The sequence below is a fragment of the Mixophyes fleayi genome, chromosome 5, assembly GCF_038048845.1.
Source record: "Mixophyes fleayi isolate aMixFle1 chromosome 5, aMixFle1.hap1, whole genome shotgun sequence".
NCBI classification, from domain to species: domain Eukaryota; kingdom Metazoa; phylum Chordata; class Amphibia; order Anura; family Limnodynastidae; genus Mixophyes; species Mixophyes fleayi.
The window spans coordinates 9,425,742-9,444,375 of NC_134406.1; the positions used below are offsets into that span (position 1 = coordinate 9,425,742).

At 41.3% G+C, this 18,634-nt stretch overlaps 1 protein-coding gene across 2 annotated transcripts in view; it reads left to right on the plus strand.

Moving 5' to 3' along the window:
* COL22A1 (collagen type XXII alpha 1 chain) overlaps positions 1 to 18,634 on the plus strand; it is a 281,196-nt gene that overhangs the window by 19,622 nt on the left and 242,940 nt on the right. For both annotated transcript variants that reach the window (XM_075211680.1, XM_075211681.1), the window contains exon 2: positions 14,969 to 15,115. In XM_075211680.1, the coding sequence (XP_075067781.1) occupies positions 15,022 to 15,115 (94 nt within the window). In that variant the 5' untranslated portion in view covers positions 14,969 to 15,021. The remainder of the gene's footprint in view (positions 1 to 14,968; positions 15,116 to 18,634) is intronic.

Below are 18,634 nucleotides of genomic sequence, written 5' to 3' on the forward strand. Positions count from 1 at the left end.
GTGTAGGACAGCACTGGGCAGGGGGATGTATATATTATATAAGTGTAGGACAGCACTGGGCAGAGGGATGTGTATATTATATAGGTGAAGTACAGCACTGGTTTGATGTATGTATATATTATACAGGTGTAGGACAGCACTGGGCAGAGGGATGTATATATTACATAAGTGTAGGACAGCACTGGGCAGAGGGATGTGTATATTATATAGGTGTAGGACAGCACTGTACAGAAGGATGTATATATTATATAGGTGTAGTACTGCACTGTACAGAGGGATGTATATATTATATAGGTGTAGTACTGCACTGTACAGAGGGATGTATATATTATATAGATGTAGGACAGCACTGGGCAGACAGATGTATATATTATATAGGTGTAGGACAGCACTGGGCAGACGGATGTATATATTATATAGGTGTAATACAGCACTGGGCAGAGGGATGTATATATTATATAAGTGTAGGACAGCACTGGGCAGAGGGATGTATATATTATATAAGTGTAGGACAGCACTGTACAGAGGGATGTATATATTATATAGGTGTAGGGCAGCACTGAGCAGAGGGATGTATATATTATATAGGTGTAGTACTGCACTGTACAGAGGGATGTATATATTATATAGGTGTAGTACTGCACTGTACAGAGGGATGTATATATTATATAGGTGTAGGACAGCACTGGGCAGAGGGATGTATATATTATATAAGTGTAGGACAGCACTGGGCAGAGGGATGTATATATTATATAAGTGTAGGACAGCACTGGGCAGAGGGATGTATATATTATATAAGTGTAGGACAGCACTGGGCAGAGGGATGTATATATTATATAGGTGTAGTACTGCACTGTACAGAGGGATGTATATATTATATAGGTGTAGGACAGCACTGGGCAGAGGGATATATATATTATATAAGTGTAGGACAGCACTGGGCAGAGCGATGTATATATTATATAAGTGTAGGACAGCACTGGGCAGAGGAATTGATGAGCAGTAAATGTTATTATCTAACATGGGTCAGTCTGCCCTCCTTTCATGTTTTGTTACCACGGGTGGTTGTTACACACTTCTGGGCCTGTTAATAATTGAACGAGTCCTATTATTTAGGTTGATCAACTTTTCCTTCCCTACAAGAACACAAACAGTGTAAGCTCTGTCTTATCTATAACTTTTTTGTCTGATTCTGCACCCAGCTCCTACGTTCTTGCCCCAATGTGCGTAAAACTGACAGTTTGTGCAGGTGTAGTCCAGTTTGTCTTCTGTGCAGTCATTCCTCTGCATACTGTGATACAAAGTGCTGTCTCATCACTCAGATTCAAACTTTAAATGAAATTGAATGTTTCCTGAATTCTGCAAATGACCCTCATTAAGGTACTAAGTAAACTAAGAATGTAGGAGAACAACATGGCTGTCCTCAAGAGTCACATTTGTGAAATTTGTAGTAATAAATATATGAGTTTGCTGTATCTCCAACCAAGCCCGCCTGTGTGTCTACCACGTGCCAACACTATCCCAATAAATATAGTTTATTTGCAAAATCTTTGTGCCAGAATGGAAGGTAGGGAATACCCTCAAGTGTGACAATAATCTCTCATATAACCAAAATCTATCACACATAGAAATATAATTGCCTTGCCTTGCCTAGGGCAGGCAGATAGGATTCCCTGATCCAGCCACCATCCGGTGAGCCTTCCATTGTAATGACCTTGATAATGGCTCAAAGGAAGAGCAATGGCGCAAGGTAGGGCCATGAGTTCACAAGAGCAATAAAATGCTTTTATTCTGCTGTCAAATGTTCCTCCATCATACATAGCTCACAGAGGCATTATTATGGCAGCCTAAACAAGAGTAGAAAAACTGGGTTTTCTAAAAACTCAATAAAAGGGGAAAAATAGGGCGTGTGTCTAGGGCACCCATCATCTTGGAATGAAAAAAGGGGACACCAATGAGACCTGCAGTTTGCAGACTACTATCTATTGGATGCTAACATAGCTACTCTTGTTCTCTTATTGTGGGTACACCAAGAGTATGAATTATAGAAAATTAGGCATTGTAAATCGAAAATTTCTAGTGGAAAAAAAATGAGCCCAGTAGAAATACATTACAGTAACAAACCACCCCCTACCTGCACCTGGTATTATGAAAAACATAAATACTAAATGTTAGAGTTATGGGGAATTAAAGAAATGATGGTAATGTAGTAACCACGGGCCTGATTCTTCAAGGTACATTCCTATTATGTACAATGTCCGACATACGTATACCTTACATCTCCATTTACTAGACGTACAATCTCAGTGTTCACCATAGACAGCTTCATGGGTAGCAACATATGGATGTTACCATGTTGCTTCTCTCCAATATCATATCTACAGAAAGCATATAACAAGAGCAGTGTCTTTATGTGATGAGGGGATTGGAGGCAGCAGGGAGCCACAGACTGAGAGTTATATAGTGGAAGGAGCAGGGTCCCCCAGCAGCACAGAGTATATCAGGAGATGAGTGATGTGTTAGTGAGGACAGGGCTGCATGTGACAGGGGCAGTGACATGATGTGAGGAGGGGAATGGAGGGAGCAGGAAGCCACAGACTAAGAGTTATATAGTGGAAGGAGCAGGGTACTCCAGCAGCACAGAGTATATCAGGAGACGAGTGATGTGTTAGTGAGGACAGGGCTGCATGTGACAGGGGCAGTGACATGATGTGAGGAGGGGAATGGAGGCAGCAGGAAGCCACAGACTGAGAGTTATATAGTGGAAGGAGCAGGGTCCCCAGCAGCACAGAGTATATCAGGAGATGAGTGATGTGTTAGTGAGGACAGGGCTGCATGTGACAGGGGCAGTGACATGATGTGAGGAGGGGAATGGAGGCAGCAGGAAGCCACAGACTGAGAGTTATATAGTGGAAAGAGCAGGGTCCCCAGCAGCACAGAGTATATCAGGAGATGAGTGATGTGTTAGTGAGGACAGGGCTGCATGTGACAGGGGCAGTGACATGATGTGAGGAGGGGAATGGAGGCAGCAGGAAGCCACAGAATGAGAGTTATATAGTGGAAGGAGCAGGGTACTCCAGCAGCACAGAGTATATCAGGAGACAAGTGATGTGTTAGTGAGGACAGGGCTGCATGTGACAGGGGCAGTGACATGATGTGAGGAGGGGAATGGAGGCAGCAGGAAGCCACAGACTGAGAGTTATATAGTGGAAGGAGCAGGGTTTCCAGCAGCACAGAGTATATCAGGAGATGAGTGATGTGTTAGTGAGAACAGAGCTGCATGTGACAGAGACAGTATGCTGTGTGTCTGACACTGGGAACCCTGGGAATCATGTGATCATTTGCTGTGAGATTTGATTTGACTGTGTGACTGCACTGTGACAACACCACCCAATCACACACTAACCTGCTACATAGACTGTGTGACTGCGCTCACTGTGTGACATCACCATCCAATCACACACTAACCTGCTATATAGACTGTGTGACTGCGCTCACTGTGTGACATCACCATCTAATCACACACTAACCTCCTACATAGACTGTGTGACTGCGCTGTGACATCACCATCCAATCACACACTAACCTGCTACATAGACTGTGTGACTGCACTTTGACATCACCATCCAATCACACACTAACCTGCTACATAGACTGTGTGACTGCGCTGTGACATCACCATCCAATCACACACTAACCTGCTACATAGACTGTGTGACTGCGCTCACTGTGTGACATCACCATCCAATCACACACTAACCTGCTACATAGACTGTGTGACTGCGTTCACTGTGTGACATCACCATCCAATCACACACTAACCTGCTACATAGATTGTGTGACTGCGCTCACTGTGTGACATCACCATCCAATCACACACTAACCTGCTACATAGACTGTGTGACTGCGCTCACTGTGACATCACCATCCAACCACACACTAACCTGCTACATAGACTGTGTGACTGTGCTGTGACATCACCATCCAATCACACACTAACCTGCTACATAGACTGTGTGACTGCGCTGTGACATCACCATCCAATTACACACTAACCTGCTACATAGACTGTGTGACTGCGTTCACTGTGTGACATCACCATCCAATCACACACTAACCTGCTACATAGATTGTGTGACTGCGCTCACTGTGTGACATCACCATCCAATCACACACTAACCTGCTACATAGACTGTGTGACTGCGCTGTGACATCACCATCCAATCACACACTAACCTGCTACATAGACTGTGTGACTGCGCTGTGACATCACCATCCAATCACACACTAACCTGCTACATAGACTGTGTGACTGCGCTGTGACATCACCATCCAATCACACACTAACCTGCTACATAGACTGTGTGACTGTGCTGTGACATCACCATCCAATCACACACTAACCTGCTACATAGACTGTGTGACTGCGCTGTGACATCACCATCCAATTACACACTAACCTGCTACATAGACTGTGTGACTGCGTTCACTGTGTGACATCACCATCCAATCACACACTAACCTGCTACATAGATTGTGTGACTGCGCTCACTGTGTGACATCACCATCCAATCACACACTAACCTGCTACATAGACTGTGTGACTGCGCTGTGACATCACCATCCAATCACACACTAACCTGCTACATAGACTGTGTGACTGCGCTGTGACATCACCATCCAATCACACACTAACCTGCTACATAGACTGTGTGACTGCGCTGTGACATCACCATCCAATCACACACTAACCTGCTACATAGATTGTGTGACTGCGCTCACTCTGTGACATCACCATCCAATCACACACTTACCTGCTACATAGACTGTGTGACTGCGCTCACTCTGTGACATCACCATCCAATCACACACTAACCTGCTACATAGACTGTGTGACTGCGCTCACTGTGTGACATCACCATCCAATCACACACTAACCTGCTACATAGACTGTGTAATACTAATTTGCACCCCTTGCATTGTAACATGGTTTTGTCCAGGAGACTGAAATAAGAAGTTTCTCAAGTTAAGATCCTTAATGAATCAGGCACTAGACCGGTAGAGTATAACTGCACCTAAAATAAGAACATCCCATATGCATGTCCTCAATCCTCCGGTCTGGCAGTTTCTGCACTGCCTCTAACAGTCCCGAGCAGGAGAGAAGATCTCCTTCTTGGTTGAGCTTTTGCTATAGGAGTTGTCGAATCCGGTCCCCCATGAGCTTCTCATTCATTGATTAGTTTTGGGTGGAATATAAAGATAGTTTCCTTTAATGTATTTCTGATGAGGGTTTGGTATTAGTAAGTACTTTATTTCTGCTTGATGCCTTCTTAATAACAATCTATAGAATCTGGGTCCTGCTGAGCCTCAGAATCCTGCTCTCTATTGATCTACTGAGAGTACCTCTCGCTGCCTGTTACAGAGCTATATGGAGAGTTGTCTTTATTCTCTGTTCCTTATTGTGCTTTTTTGCAGAATGTTGTGATTGTTTGTGTGTTTGAGGAGGTGCTCGGAGAAACAGCAGGTGCTGCCTGAGTGTGTACATTCATCTGACAACAATTCATTTCTCTTTTTTCATGCACTTTTCAAGTGCTCGTATCTGTTTTATTGGTATAGGAAACTTGTGTCTATTAACCCCTTCACAGGTCTACCTATGAGCTTATTCCAGCTTATTCTGGAAGAGATACGGTCCCACCGAACGCTGTACTGCTTCAAGCATTACTACATGGACACAGTATTGGACAGGTGACAACAAGAGATAAGCACAATTTTGGGATATTTTACTATTTAAGCACAATGGTTAAATTCTCCGTGAATCGATTCACAAATCGTTTTCTAATGGTTCATTTGTTTTTAAAAGCCAATTTGGTACCCTATTGTCAGCACAGCTTTCATGAACTGATTGAACAGCAGTAATACACTGATATTTATAGGCATAGGCAGGGGCTTGCTGGCAAATTTTAGCCCATAGTGGTGAAACTCGGCTCAGCAGACTAATAGGATCATTTTCAAGTAAAATAAATGCAGGTAACCCAGTGACCCAGCCCAAGGTAGCCCACTATGGGGCCGGCCCAGGGGGCATATGCTCCCTTGTCCCCCAGCCCTGTCAGCCCCTGGACGTGGGGCTAGGGGGCAGTAATCACTTTAGTGGGTTCCCTACATTTTTTACATGCAAATGGTGACTTGCATCCATGACACAAAACAAACACATTATATGTGTGTATTTATATATATATCTTTGCTTTTGCCTAGATGCCATATAAATACGGACATATAATGTTTTATGCGCAGAATGTGGAATTAATACAGTGATCCAGAGTGCAGCTGATCTGTATACAACCTATTTGAATGTTATCCAATTTGAGAAGCTGCATATTAACCAAGCATTTGGGGCGTGAAATTTTACTCTTTCCATCATCAATATGAGCTATTTATATAGCGCCTCTAATTCCGCAGCGCTGTACAGAGAACTCACTCACATCAGTCTCTGCCCCATTGGAGATTACAGTCTAAATTAACTAACATACACACAGACACAGACTAAGGCAAATTTTAATAGCAGCCAATTAACCTACTAGTATGTTTTTGGAATGTGGGAGGAAACCGGAGCACCCGGAGGAAACCCACGCAAACACGGAGAGAACATACAAACTCCACACAGGTTGGGAATCAAATCCATGACCCCAGAACTGTGAGGCAGAAGTGCTAACCACTGAGCCACCGTGCTGCCCATCTGAGGAATTTGGGTTCCAATTTCTACCCCAGCAACACTGCAGAGCAGAATGTACTGATCATCGTTTCAGCTTTATTCTCAGAGCAAGTAGCATTCAGAATTTAGTATAGTGGCACTGTGTACTTCTCCATAGGGATCAATAATCAAGGGCAGAACAGCGCAACGATGGGCCCTGTAGCAGAGCTCGGATTTTAGCCCTCTGGGGCACCCTGTTCATTCTAAAAAAAGGGCAAAGATGGAGTTTCTTCTGAGCATAAACGGGATAGGTATTGGGGAGTTCTGAGGGAGCCTGAGGAGTGTGGGGGTCTCAGAGGCATGCCAGACCCCCCTCACCTCCAGGCCCCCTGTAGCGTCTTCACCCTCTTTACCCACGGTACTTTGGCCACGGTCAATACTGAAAAGCCATGAGGCTTAAAGCAGCTTAGACTGATCAGACCATGAATCATTATAGTTGCCATGCATACACAGCCTATAGCTTGCCATACATGTGGCAATTGTTATCAGCCAATTTGGCCAATTTAGAGTTTATGCGACATTGAATTATGTCTTGACCTTCACATATCATCATTAATGGCAAAAAATTATTGAAATCGGTTGGGATGTTAGTTGTTCTTGGCTCAAAATTCAATCTGATGATGACTGTGATCAATATGTGTGTATAGACATTGGGCATCACACTTACAGGGGCCATTGAGCCTTACTTGCGAGTGACCGGATTAGTCCTATTTGGAAACCCACCTGTGTGAAGATCATGAGGGTCATTTAGGTTAAAGAAATGCTAAAAATTATAAGAAACAAATATCCCCCAGAATTGAAACAAAACATGTTTTATTTGGCAACTTTACAAAACACATACATACAACGCATATTTTAGTATAAATCCTTTTAATACAAACTTCTTTATAAAACAAAACAAATTTGCAAACTGTATCCAGCATGCCGTCGTTTCTTTGTGTGGATTGTTGCTGTATTATTCTCATTGAAAAGTATCACATTTAGCTCACAATGACAACAAAGACAGATTGCTGTTATCGCTACTTGAGAGGTGCAGTGTGGAGCCAGCGAATTGATACCGTGTAAAGAGCTCAAATCTTGCTGTCAGCATCACTTTCTAAAGCCTGCAAGGTGTTTTTGTGTGTTTCTTGTGCCTGATAAAACAATTCATCAGCATGCGTCTTTAGTTCTCCATGGCTTGCTTGACACCGGTGTACTGAAATCAACTTTCTTCTGATAAATACGTTTCTCTTTCTTATTGCTGCGTAAATTAGGGGCGGCTCTGGGAGCGCACAATGAGCCCTTATTTTGTGTATGTAATTTGTCAAGGTAAACTGACTCAATAGTAATCAGATGCACAGGAGATCATGTTCATTAATTATTCTGAAATGTTAAGGAAAAAGCAGGAATATAGTATTCCTTTTCCCTAACGTTTTGCACAAATCTATAGCAGAGGCTTCGAGTGTTGCTTATGAAGTGTTCTTTTTAATTGCATTAATTGTGACTTTTTCTTTCCCCCATACATCAAAGATCTGAGCCATTAAAAGAAGTGATTGAGTGGTTACGCTGTGGAACAATAAAGTTAATTGTGACAGGGTTACATTTATAAAGTGTCTTTGTTGTAACTGCATTTTGTCTACTTTTTTACCTTTTTCAATCCTATTTAACAACTCTCCTGTGACATCTTCTATCATTTAAACATGTGTTGAAATTCTGATGCCATAGTTTTGTAAAAACATATTTGCAACATTTATGTTACATCCCCAGTAATATTGCATTCTTTTGCTCAAGCCAATTAAGAGATAATTGCATCCTGTTTAAAGAAACAAGCAGTGAATTTATACTTATCAGATATTAACTAGAGATCTACTAATTCACTGCTATGTTCTATCACATTATTGCTTATACACAAATATAGTTTCAGAAGTGTCCTCCAGCATTTTATTCCACATGCCAGGCTGAATCTTCTTGTCCAGTCTTATGTTTTAGGATAAATACTTGCCCAGTATTCTCAATTTGAGAGTGGTGGATGAAACACACCTATAATTAATTGTAGCCCTCACCCTGTTAAACTGGATTGTATCACATTAGGGGGGCATTCCATTGTCCTCAATGTGCCACAGAGTGCCACAAGAGCTGGGGCACTCTGCAGCGATGTAAGAATTTTCCTCGCACCCTGTAAAGTTGAGCAGGAAAAGCCAAGATGTCAGGGTACCGTAGTACCCAGAAATCTGCCTAGTCGAGAATCGCGCTTATGTTCAGCAGCACATAGCGTAGAATTTATTTCCCCTCCCTAAGAGGACAGTTCCCAGGGCCGTCTTTCCCATATGGCACAATGGGCAGGTGCACGGGGGCCCTGCAGCCCAGGGGGGCCCGTCGGAGGAAGCCAAAAAAAACTGGAAAAAGAAAAGAAGAAAATACTTACCGTGCTGTCAGCTGGCGATCCGGCTCCCTCCATGGTCTCCTCCTCCGTCGCGCTCGCAGTGCATGTCGGGCGTGACGTCATGACGCCCGCCCGACATCCATTGCGAAGCGCGACGGAGGAGGAGACCATGGAGGGAGCTGGATCGCCAGCTGACAGCACGGTAAGTATTTTCTTCTTTTCTTTTTCCAGGTTTTTTTTTTTTTTGGCTTCCTCCGACGGGCCCATATCTATATAATCATTTTTTAATTAATTTTTTATATATAGGGGGCCCGGGGGCCCAAGATGGTCTTAAGAGGGCCCTGACAGTTCCTTACATTATTTTATAGTTGGGATAGTTGTATTTTGTAGTGGTTTCATTTAAACTTGCAGTTGAAATGTCCCAAACCGCAAGAGTCTAAATTGAATATGTCTCACGAACTTTCCGGAGAGGTGCGAGAAAAAATTAATGGAGATTATTACGGTAATTGCTGGTCATGTGCGCTGCATGATGTCCTTGCAGCAATTGAATTTCCCCTTCTGTGTACAGGAAACCAGCAAGTTAGCACGGTGGCTCAGTGGTTAGCACTTCTGCCTCACAGCACTGGGGTCATGAGTTTGATTCCCGACCATGGCCTTATTTTCTGTGTGGAGTTTGTATGTTCTTCCCGTGTTTGCGTGGATTTCCTCCGGATGCTCCGGTTTCCTCCCACACTCCAAAAACATACTGGTAGGTTAATTGGATGCTATCAAAATTGACCCTAGTCTCTCTCTCTGTGTCTGTCTGTCTCCCTCTCTTTCTGTCTGTCTGTGTCTGTGCGTGAGTGTGTGTCTATATTAGGGAATTTAGACTGTAAGCTCCAATGGGGCAGCGACTGATGTGAGTGAGTTCTCTGTACAGCGCTGCGGAACTAGTGGCGCTATATAAAATAAATGATGATGATGATGATGTCAAGGATTGAAGGATACCGGTCATTTGCCCAATCAGTCTAGCTGGTCTGAGGGTACCCGGTACCTCCGTGAGTTCAGAATCACTTAGCAAAGACAACTGGATGCCAAATCCTGGGTTCTACTGCACATGCGAGAGCTGACTAGCGCCTATGCCCCAAGACAGACTTGGCGAAGTGTAAGTAAATTCTTACCATCCCGGCCAATATCACTTAGCTGCAGCTGTGATATTTTAAAAATAAATTGTTGTGCCAACTAAATTTCTATCGTCGCACTACGCGCCCATTTGTGTCATCATTGCATATTGATATATAGGGACCTATAAGAGATGTTTATGTTGATGTTGTGTAGCAGAATGACTGGGAACACCCCTGAGATGATTGTAACATTTTTTGTATGACTTTGTACATTCTATTATCGTTTGTAAACCAACGAAATTGTTAGTAAACGCGACCATAGTTTTCAGCTATAAATTAGGGTAGTTATTACCATTGACGTGGGTTATTTGGACATTGTAAAATGTACCTACTATTTTGGGGTTGTTGCATTACTCCGGTTACACATAGCTTTGGTGGGTCTACTTTCAACGTTAAATTAGAAGCAAGAGCTTCTGAGGTCAGTCCTGCCGCTTGCTTTGAAGATGAGCTCATGATTTTTATTTCGTCTTTACCTAAATATAACCCAGAGGATAATACGGTGCTCTGGTGGTTGATGGTAAATGGCGTCTCTATCTGTTCATCCGGGAGACCACCAACTATGACAAGACCCCAAAGAATCTGACGGTCTTTGAAAGGACGATATCTGTGTTACCAGCCAGGGGAAAAACAGGGAAGATTGATTTTTTTTTACAGTTCACAAGAAATCAGTTACCATCACACTAATTATATTACTCTCCAAATGTTCACTGTATTAATAAATGATGTAACAATTTAAAATTAAATGTGAGATTATCTAATAATTGAATCTAAAATGTGAGATGATATTATATGATATAATTAAGATAAAGTGTGAAATGATCTTACAAACTAAAATTTCAGTACACAATATCAGTTCATTGTTCTATAAACATGAATAAAATGATTACGTTTGTGAAGTCAGTTTGCAGAATTTCAAGGAATATTTATACTAACACTTGGATTACGCTTATATCAGTCTGAATCTTAATAATTAAATTTCATGAAAATATAATAAAGCTTTATTTGATACTTTAAACACATCAGGCCTGATTCATTAAGGAAAGTAAGGCAAAAAAAATTGAGTAAGTTTTCTCCTGGACAAAACCATGTTACAATGTAAGGGGGACAAATTAGTTTATTATTTTGCACATATGATAAATACTGGCTGTTTTTTCATCTAACACACAAATACTTGATAGATTTACTTTTACACTGAAATTTAAAGTTGCTCCAGAACATGCCCTACCCCAACTATAAATCTGTCTCCACATTTTAAGTTTACCTCCCCCTCCAATGCAACATGGTTTTGCCCAGTTGAAAAGTTACAAATTTTATTTTGCTTTACTTTCCTTAATGAATCAGGCCCATCTGTGTGATGTTATGCACAAAAAAGAATTAATTTTAAATTACCTAGATGTCTTCAACAACAGTTCTGTCATTTGTGTTACTATATACAGCTATATATATATATATATATATATATATATATATATATATATATATATATATAAAATATACGGCAATAAACAATTGGCGCAGACAACAGTATTGTATAATAATATTTCAAAAAGAGTCCACGAAAACACCTCTTCCACGTATGGAGGCAGCCTTCCTTATATTGGATGGTAAGTCCAGAGTATATAGATAGGTATAGTGCAGGAATCGGCGCTCAAGGTGTGACAGTATTGGAAAATAAACCAAAGTTCAGTGGAAAATATAAGTCATAAATAAATGGATCTTTCAAGATTCTGGATAGTCCTCTTGGACCAAGGTTATAAGTCCAGTCTTGTATATATGTAAAAGACAGAAAACAGAGAAATCAGAGGACTAGTGTGTATATGTGATAGCCCATCACCATAATCACCACACCAAAAGATCAATAAAATAGCTTATCTGCATAAACTGCTCTTATTCAAAGGCAGGAACCGTTTAGCTGTGTAGCAACTTCCAGAATAATAATATAACCAGCTTCCCCGGTATCATGATGTTTCTCCAGAAATCTGCATAATCAGCACATCTGTATGTCTGTTCCTCAATCATACACCAGTCACAAAACCTCTCGGGTCTCTGGTGTCTGCAGTCGCCACACTGTCAGCTCGTGTATTCCGCTAGTTTGAATGTAAATATCCGCCCAGTCCAAGCACCTATATATATATAAAATAGAATCTAATTACAACCATTTAGGGCAGAACTATATCAAGTCAATATATCAAGGCAGAGAAATCTCGGAGGTTTAGGAAGAAGAAGCCAATATAATATTCACAACCATTTATATAGCGTCACTAATTCTGCAGCGCTGTACAGAGAACTCATTGACATCAGTCCCTGTCCCATTGGAGCTTACAGTATAAATTCCCTAATATAGACACACACTCACAGAGAGAGAGAGACTAGGGTCAATTTGTTAGGAGCTAATTAACCTTCAAGTATGTTTTTGGAGTATGGGGGGAAACCGGAGCACCCGGAGGAAACTCACGCAAACATGGGGAGAACATACAAACTCCACACAGATAAGGCCATGGTCGGGAATCAAACTCATGACCCCAGTGCTGTGAGGCAGAAGTGCTAACCACTGAGCTACCGTGCTGCCCTAACTCGGATACTATTATTTTTACCTAGATATTCACTTTCTGTGGGATTTCTACTGAAAAATAATCAGCGATTAATACAATCTGAATGTAAATTCCCAGAGATTTTCTGCATTTAAATTTGTAATGTTTATTGCTTATTGTTATTTATTAATGTGGCACTGATGGGCATTATGGACAGTTGTTGGTCCTGTGACATCTCTACACTTCACATGCTGTTTATTTAACTTGTTCCCCGGTTCTGTGTTCTTTTTATTGCAGTACTGTTTTTATCTCTTTTTGTACTTCATAATTAACGTAGCATCAGAGATAGTATTTGGTCATAATAACATCTATTATCTGCTTGAAGTGGCCTAAAGTGAAGCAGACATCAAGATCCCTTATGGATAAAAGACCCTACTTTGTGGTTTTAGGTTTATACTTTGAATTTCCAAATATACTGTTATCTTAATCTCTCCATAATTAGTGATTACATTTTGCAATTGTAATTTGTTACTTTTTTATGATTTGACTTAGAAGACTTTTAACTTTTGCTTTGACAGATTTTTGTACGGGAATAAAATTGTTGAAATGTACTTTATTTTTTATTATTCATGACCCCCGTTGTTTCTTAAAGACAGCTATTTATCAAAGTTAGTTTCTTTTTGTGATAACGGTCCCATAACTATTTTTTCACCTATATTTTTCTATTTAAGCCTCATAAATGCCTTAGGGGGGAATTCAATTGGCTGTTTTACTGCCGAAAGTAACACGGCCTGCACACTATTACCGTTACTACGGTAAGATTGCACATTATAACCATTAGTACGGTAATCTTTAACGCCGAAATCTGTGTTATAAATGACTATATAAATGATAATAGAATGCAGGCTGCGTTACTTTTGGCCAATTGAGTTCCCCTGTTTGAATGCGAGTGTTAAGCGTTTGCTTTTATTGGATCCCTGTTGGATCCCACATGGCAATATTATCAAATTCAGCTTTGCCCATTTATAAACTTCCTAACAATGTCTATAGACAGCTTGACACCACATTTCATGGCAAAAACAAAATGATTCAGCAGCTTCGACCAGTAGCAAATTATTATTTTCTACCAGAATCCCACCGATTTCCACTCTCGCAGGCTGATTGCAACATTCTCACTCTGCGTCTCCTCCTATCTGAGCCTCAGCCCTGCCCATTAGATTGCAAGCTCTCACGAGCAGGGTTCTCTCTCCTTCAGTCTTCTTGTCCACTCCCACCTCATCCAGCGGTGCATCCTTGTATTATTTCTCTTGCATGTTCTATACCAGTGTTGGCTACCCTGTAACACTCCAGGTGTTGTGAAACTACAAGTCCCAGCATACCCTTCCAGCAAAAATCAGCTATATATTGGCAAAGCATGCTGGGGCTTGTAGTTTCACAAAACCTGGAGTATCACAGGTTAGCCAACACTGTTCTATACTGCGCTCTATTTTTGATCTGTACCTTGCTTATTACATCTTATGTATTATGCTTCATTTTTGTTGTATTATTGCACTTATGCTTCTTGAATGTTCTTTATTTGACCTTTGCTTTTTCTGTATTCTGCTTTGTTGAACCTCTTAAGTTGGTTTTACTATGTTCTTATTCCCTGTTAATAACTAATAATAATAATTATTCATATGGGTCCATAATTCTTGATAAAGCTTACCCTTTTTGTACCTTTTTATCTCATTTACATTGAATCTTTTTTAGCTTTTGCACTTTTCAATGTGTTTTTTTTACACTTTTCATGGATTTTACACCTACTTCCCGGCTGCTTTTCTTGAAACTCCATTCCCTGGTGCAAAATTGCCCTCGGCGCTATGCACAACATTTGTTTTGACCTAACGCCATTGCTTTGACATCGTTAAGCAAGGTCCTTTACATAATCTTGTTCTACTTTAACAATATTATTAGACTTTTACAGTTTGGTGTCTACTAATTCATACCTAGGTGTTATAAAAATTGGCTTGTGTCTTACAATATTTGGCCAAAGAAATTGTCCAGTTGCTGGAGACTGTAATGCACTTTGATAAACAGACCTCTAAAGCTGATTTATACATGATCTAATCACTAGCACAATACAGTCAGTAATTAATTACTTGTGTAATCTTTTCTCATCAAACAGGTGAAGGCTTTAAATGAACCTAAACTTTTATAAGGAAGAACTGGACGGGAAGGATGCGGGTGACCAATGGGTATCGCAGATCCCACTTACTACTGCTGATACTGGTCCTGGTATTTGGAGGTGGTGATTCTCAAGTGCAGAGAGCCGGTATGTTGTTCCACTATGGGGCAAGCGGGTTTTAGCCATCGTAGGGCTTTGGTGTTTCACCATTTAACAGGACAGCCCCATTTTTGCCCACCCAAAAACTTTAACTTACAATATTTACAGTATATGTAGACTTCCGGTCAACCTGAGTTAACAGGAGAAATCGGAATAGATTCCTAGAACTGTTTTACCTTATTTGAGACCTAAAAAGTAGTTTGGAGCGACTGTTATGACTTCAGCACACTTCAGTACACATAGATGTCTTTATTTTTCATTTTAAAGTGATAGGGATCTGTAAGATTATGCCACGGTGTACGCTCCCACATACCATACACTGTAGTTCTGGGGAGAAGACAAATTCAATATTAAATTATTTCTCGGGTGCTCCTGCCCAGGGGCGGGCTGGCCCGGCCGCCCCCTGGATGCAATATAGGCTGTTTTCACCACGGCCGCATCTGATGCCGTGTCAGCGCAGCGGCCGCTTCCCGTTTCATGTGATGCGGCTGCCTGTGTGCCCCCCGGGCTTCCCTCTCCCAGCCCGCGCCTGCTCCTGCCCTTAACTGTGGGACCTTCTCAGAATGGTGGGGACAATTTAAAAATATTATAGAAGGTATCCTACAGAGGGAGTGAAAACTGGTTCACAGGGGAATAAACAACAATCAGATTCTGTTTTATTTTCCTACTGCAGAAAATCAAAAATGACTTTACTGCTTTCTGTGGATTATATCACTTTTCCCACTGCACCAGCTTTAATGAATGTGCCTCACAAGTTGCAAAATATTTACTGGACTAATTGCAAATTTAATAGCTAACACCTCTCTTCCCCTTCACCCCATCACTCTGCAAATTCAATAGACATGTGACAAAAGAGGATGTTATTATGTGGGAGTTTTATTTACAGCATAAGGACCATTAAGCACATGGTTTTATTTGTGTCATTGTTGCTATTTGCAATAAATATACTATGGGGGGAATTCAGTTCCCCCCCGAAGTACCGCCACGCTAACACTATTACCGTTATTATAACAACGGTAATAATGCGCAGGGCGCGTTTCTTTTAACAGTAACGCGGCCAATTGAATACCCCCCTATGAGGTGAGTATACATCTCCATTGGGTATGTTTGTGACTTTTTTTTAGTGTTTTGACTTTTTCATGTCCTCTCGTGTGTGCACTAGTGACAAATTAAACTGAAAATGTAAGTGTTGTCAATGATCTCTTTACACCCAAAAGCCTCCTTGTACTTAAGGCCGTTGACTATTTTAAATCTACTAATTTTTGGATGAGCTAAACCCTAGGTTCCCAAACTGTGCGCCGTGGCTCCCAGGGGTGCCGCGGCGCTGTCACAGGGGTGCCGTGGCCAGGAAGAGAGAAAACAAACAAACAAAAAAAAAACTTAACAATCTGGCAGCGCCCGGAACCCAGCATCCTCCCTCCTCGCTTCTCACTGAATGTCGAGTATGACGTCATCACGCCCGACATTCAGTGACAAGCGGCAGGAGAGAGGATTCTGGGTCCCTGGCACCACCGGATTGGTAAGTTTTTTGTTTTTTTTCTCTCTTTCTGGCCATGGTGGGATGCATAGGGGGCAGAGCAAGGATGCAGAGGGGGTACAGTGAGAGTGCAGAGGGGGCACAGTGAGGGTGCAGAGGGGGCACAGCGAGGGTGCAGAGGGGGCACAGTGAGGATGCAGAGGGGGTACAGTGAGAGTGCAGAGGGGGCACAGTGAGGGTGCATAGGGGGCAGAGCAAGGATGCAGAGGGGGTACAGTGAGAGTGCAGAGGGGGCACAGTGAGGGTGCAGAGGGGGCACAGTGAGGATGTTGAGGGGGCACAGCGAGGGTGCAGAGGGGGCACAGCGAGGATGCTGAGGGGGCAGAGTGTGTGGATGAAGGGGCACAGAGTCAGTTAGCTGTAAATTATTCTTTGACAGAAATATAATTGAAAGAAATATATAAAAATATTATTTTCCCTTGGATTTATGTGTATTTTTGCATACAACTAAATAAGTATTTCTGTCCTGACCTAAAAACTTATTACGTTTTTTGACCCAGCTACTTATAAAATGGGACTGCTCGGTAATTATTTTGGAGGGGTGCCTTGAAAAATTATAGAGACTCTAAGGGTGCCGCGAACTGCAAAAGTTTGGGAACCACTGAGCTAAACTTTAATATTTCTAAAAAAAGGATTTATAATTCCTGCCTGAATGAACACAAATGAACGACCAAAGTGGGCTTCATTACTACATGGAGAAATGCAAATCATCAATGTATTACGTAGTGAACCTTCCAGTGAGAAATGCTGGGACTTATAGTTTGACAACAGATGAAGAGTCACAGGTTGCCTAAGGCTGATCTATAGATTCTAAATACTATAAGTCTGCTCTTGCTCGCTTCCTACTAAGATGTCTGAATTCCTAAAATACTGTCAAATTCCAGTTTACTTGCAGTTAAGCCAAACGTGTGGGAGTCTTTCAAAATGTAACGCATTTATAAAGGTCAGACAAAGATTTGATATCCACCAGTGGCCTTTTCAGCCTGTTTTCCAAAAGCAGGAATACAAAGGGGGAACCAGAACAAAACAGAATGAAAAGGAATCTCTGGGATATGGAAGAGAGACTCACTGAGATATGCAAAGTGGAAGGATTGTATTTACCAAATAACAAAAAGATTTTTGTTTGCAAAAAGCTTGGAATAAATGTTACTCAGGTTTTTTTGTTATACAAAGATGAAATTGTAAAGGCATATAGAGACAAAGTCATGTTGCTATATTCAATAATACCAAAAAAGAAATAAAACTATAAAATAATTATTTTTATTAGGCTTATAAAACACAACATCAATGCATATATCATCATCATCATCATTTATTTATATAGTGACACTAATTTCGCAGCGCTGTACAGAGAACTCACTCACATCCGCCCCTGCCCCATTGGGGCTTACAGTCTAAATTCCCTAATATAGACACACAAAGATAGAGGGAGAGACTAGGGCCAATTTTTGATAGCAGCCAATTAACCTACCAGTATGTTTTTGGAGTGTGGGAGGAAACCGGAGCACCCGGAGGAAACCCACGCAAACACAGGGAAAAAATACAAACTCCTCACAGATAAGGCCATGGTCAGGAATTGAACTCATGACCCCAGTGCTGAAAGTGCTAACCACTGAGCCACCGCGCTGACCGTGTTCTTTTATTAAATGTATTTATGGGTAAATTTACAGAATGAAAGGTCCTCGTACCTTATAAGACAAGTTGTGAGTAACGGTATATATCAGTATATAGTAAAGGTGAGATGCTCTGGAGAGTTTTAATCTAGATCACAGACATGCAGAGAGGTGGGTAAAGGCGCTAAACACCTAAAAAGAAAGTAATTGCTCCAGTAATATCAAATCACCTAGCCTAGCAAATAGCCTAGAAAATAAAAATTAAGTACATTCAGTACATTATTGCAGCATAAATATAGGTTAGATACACTCTACCAGGAGACCATTAGTAATTGACTAGGGATTATATTAGCAAAA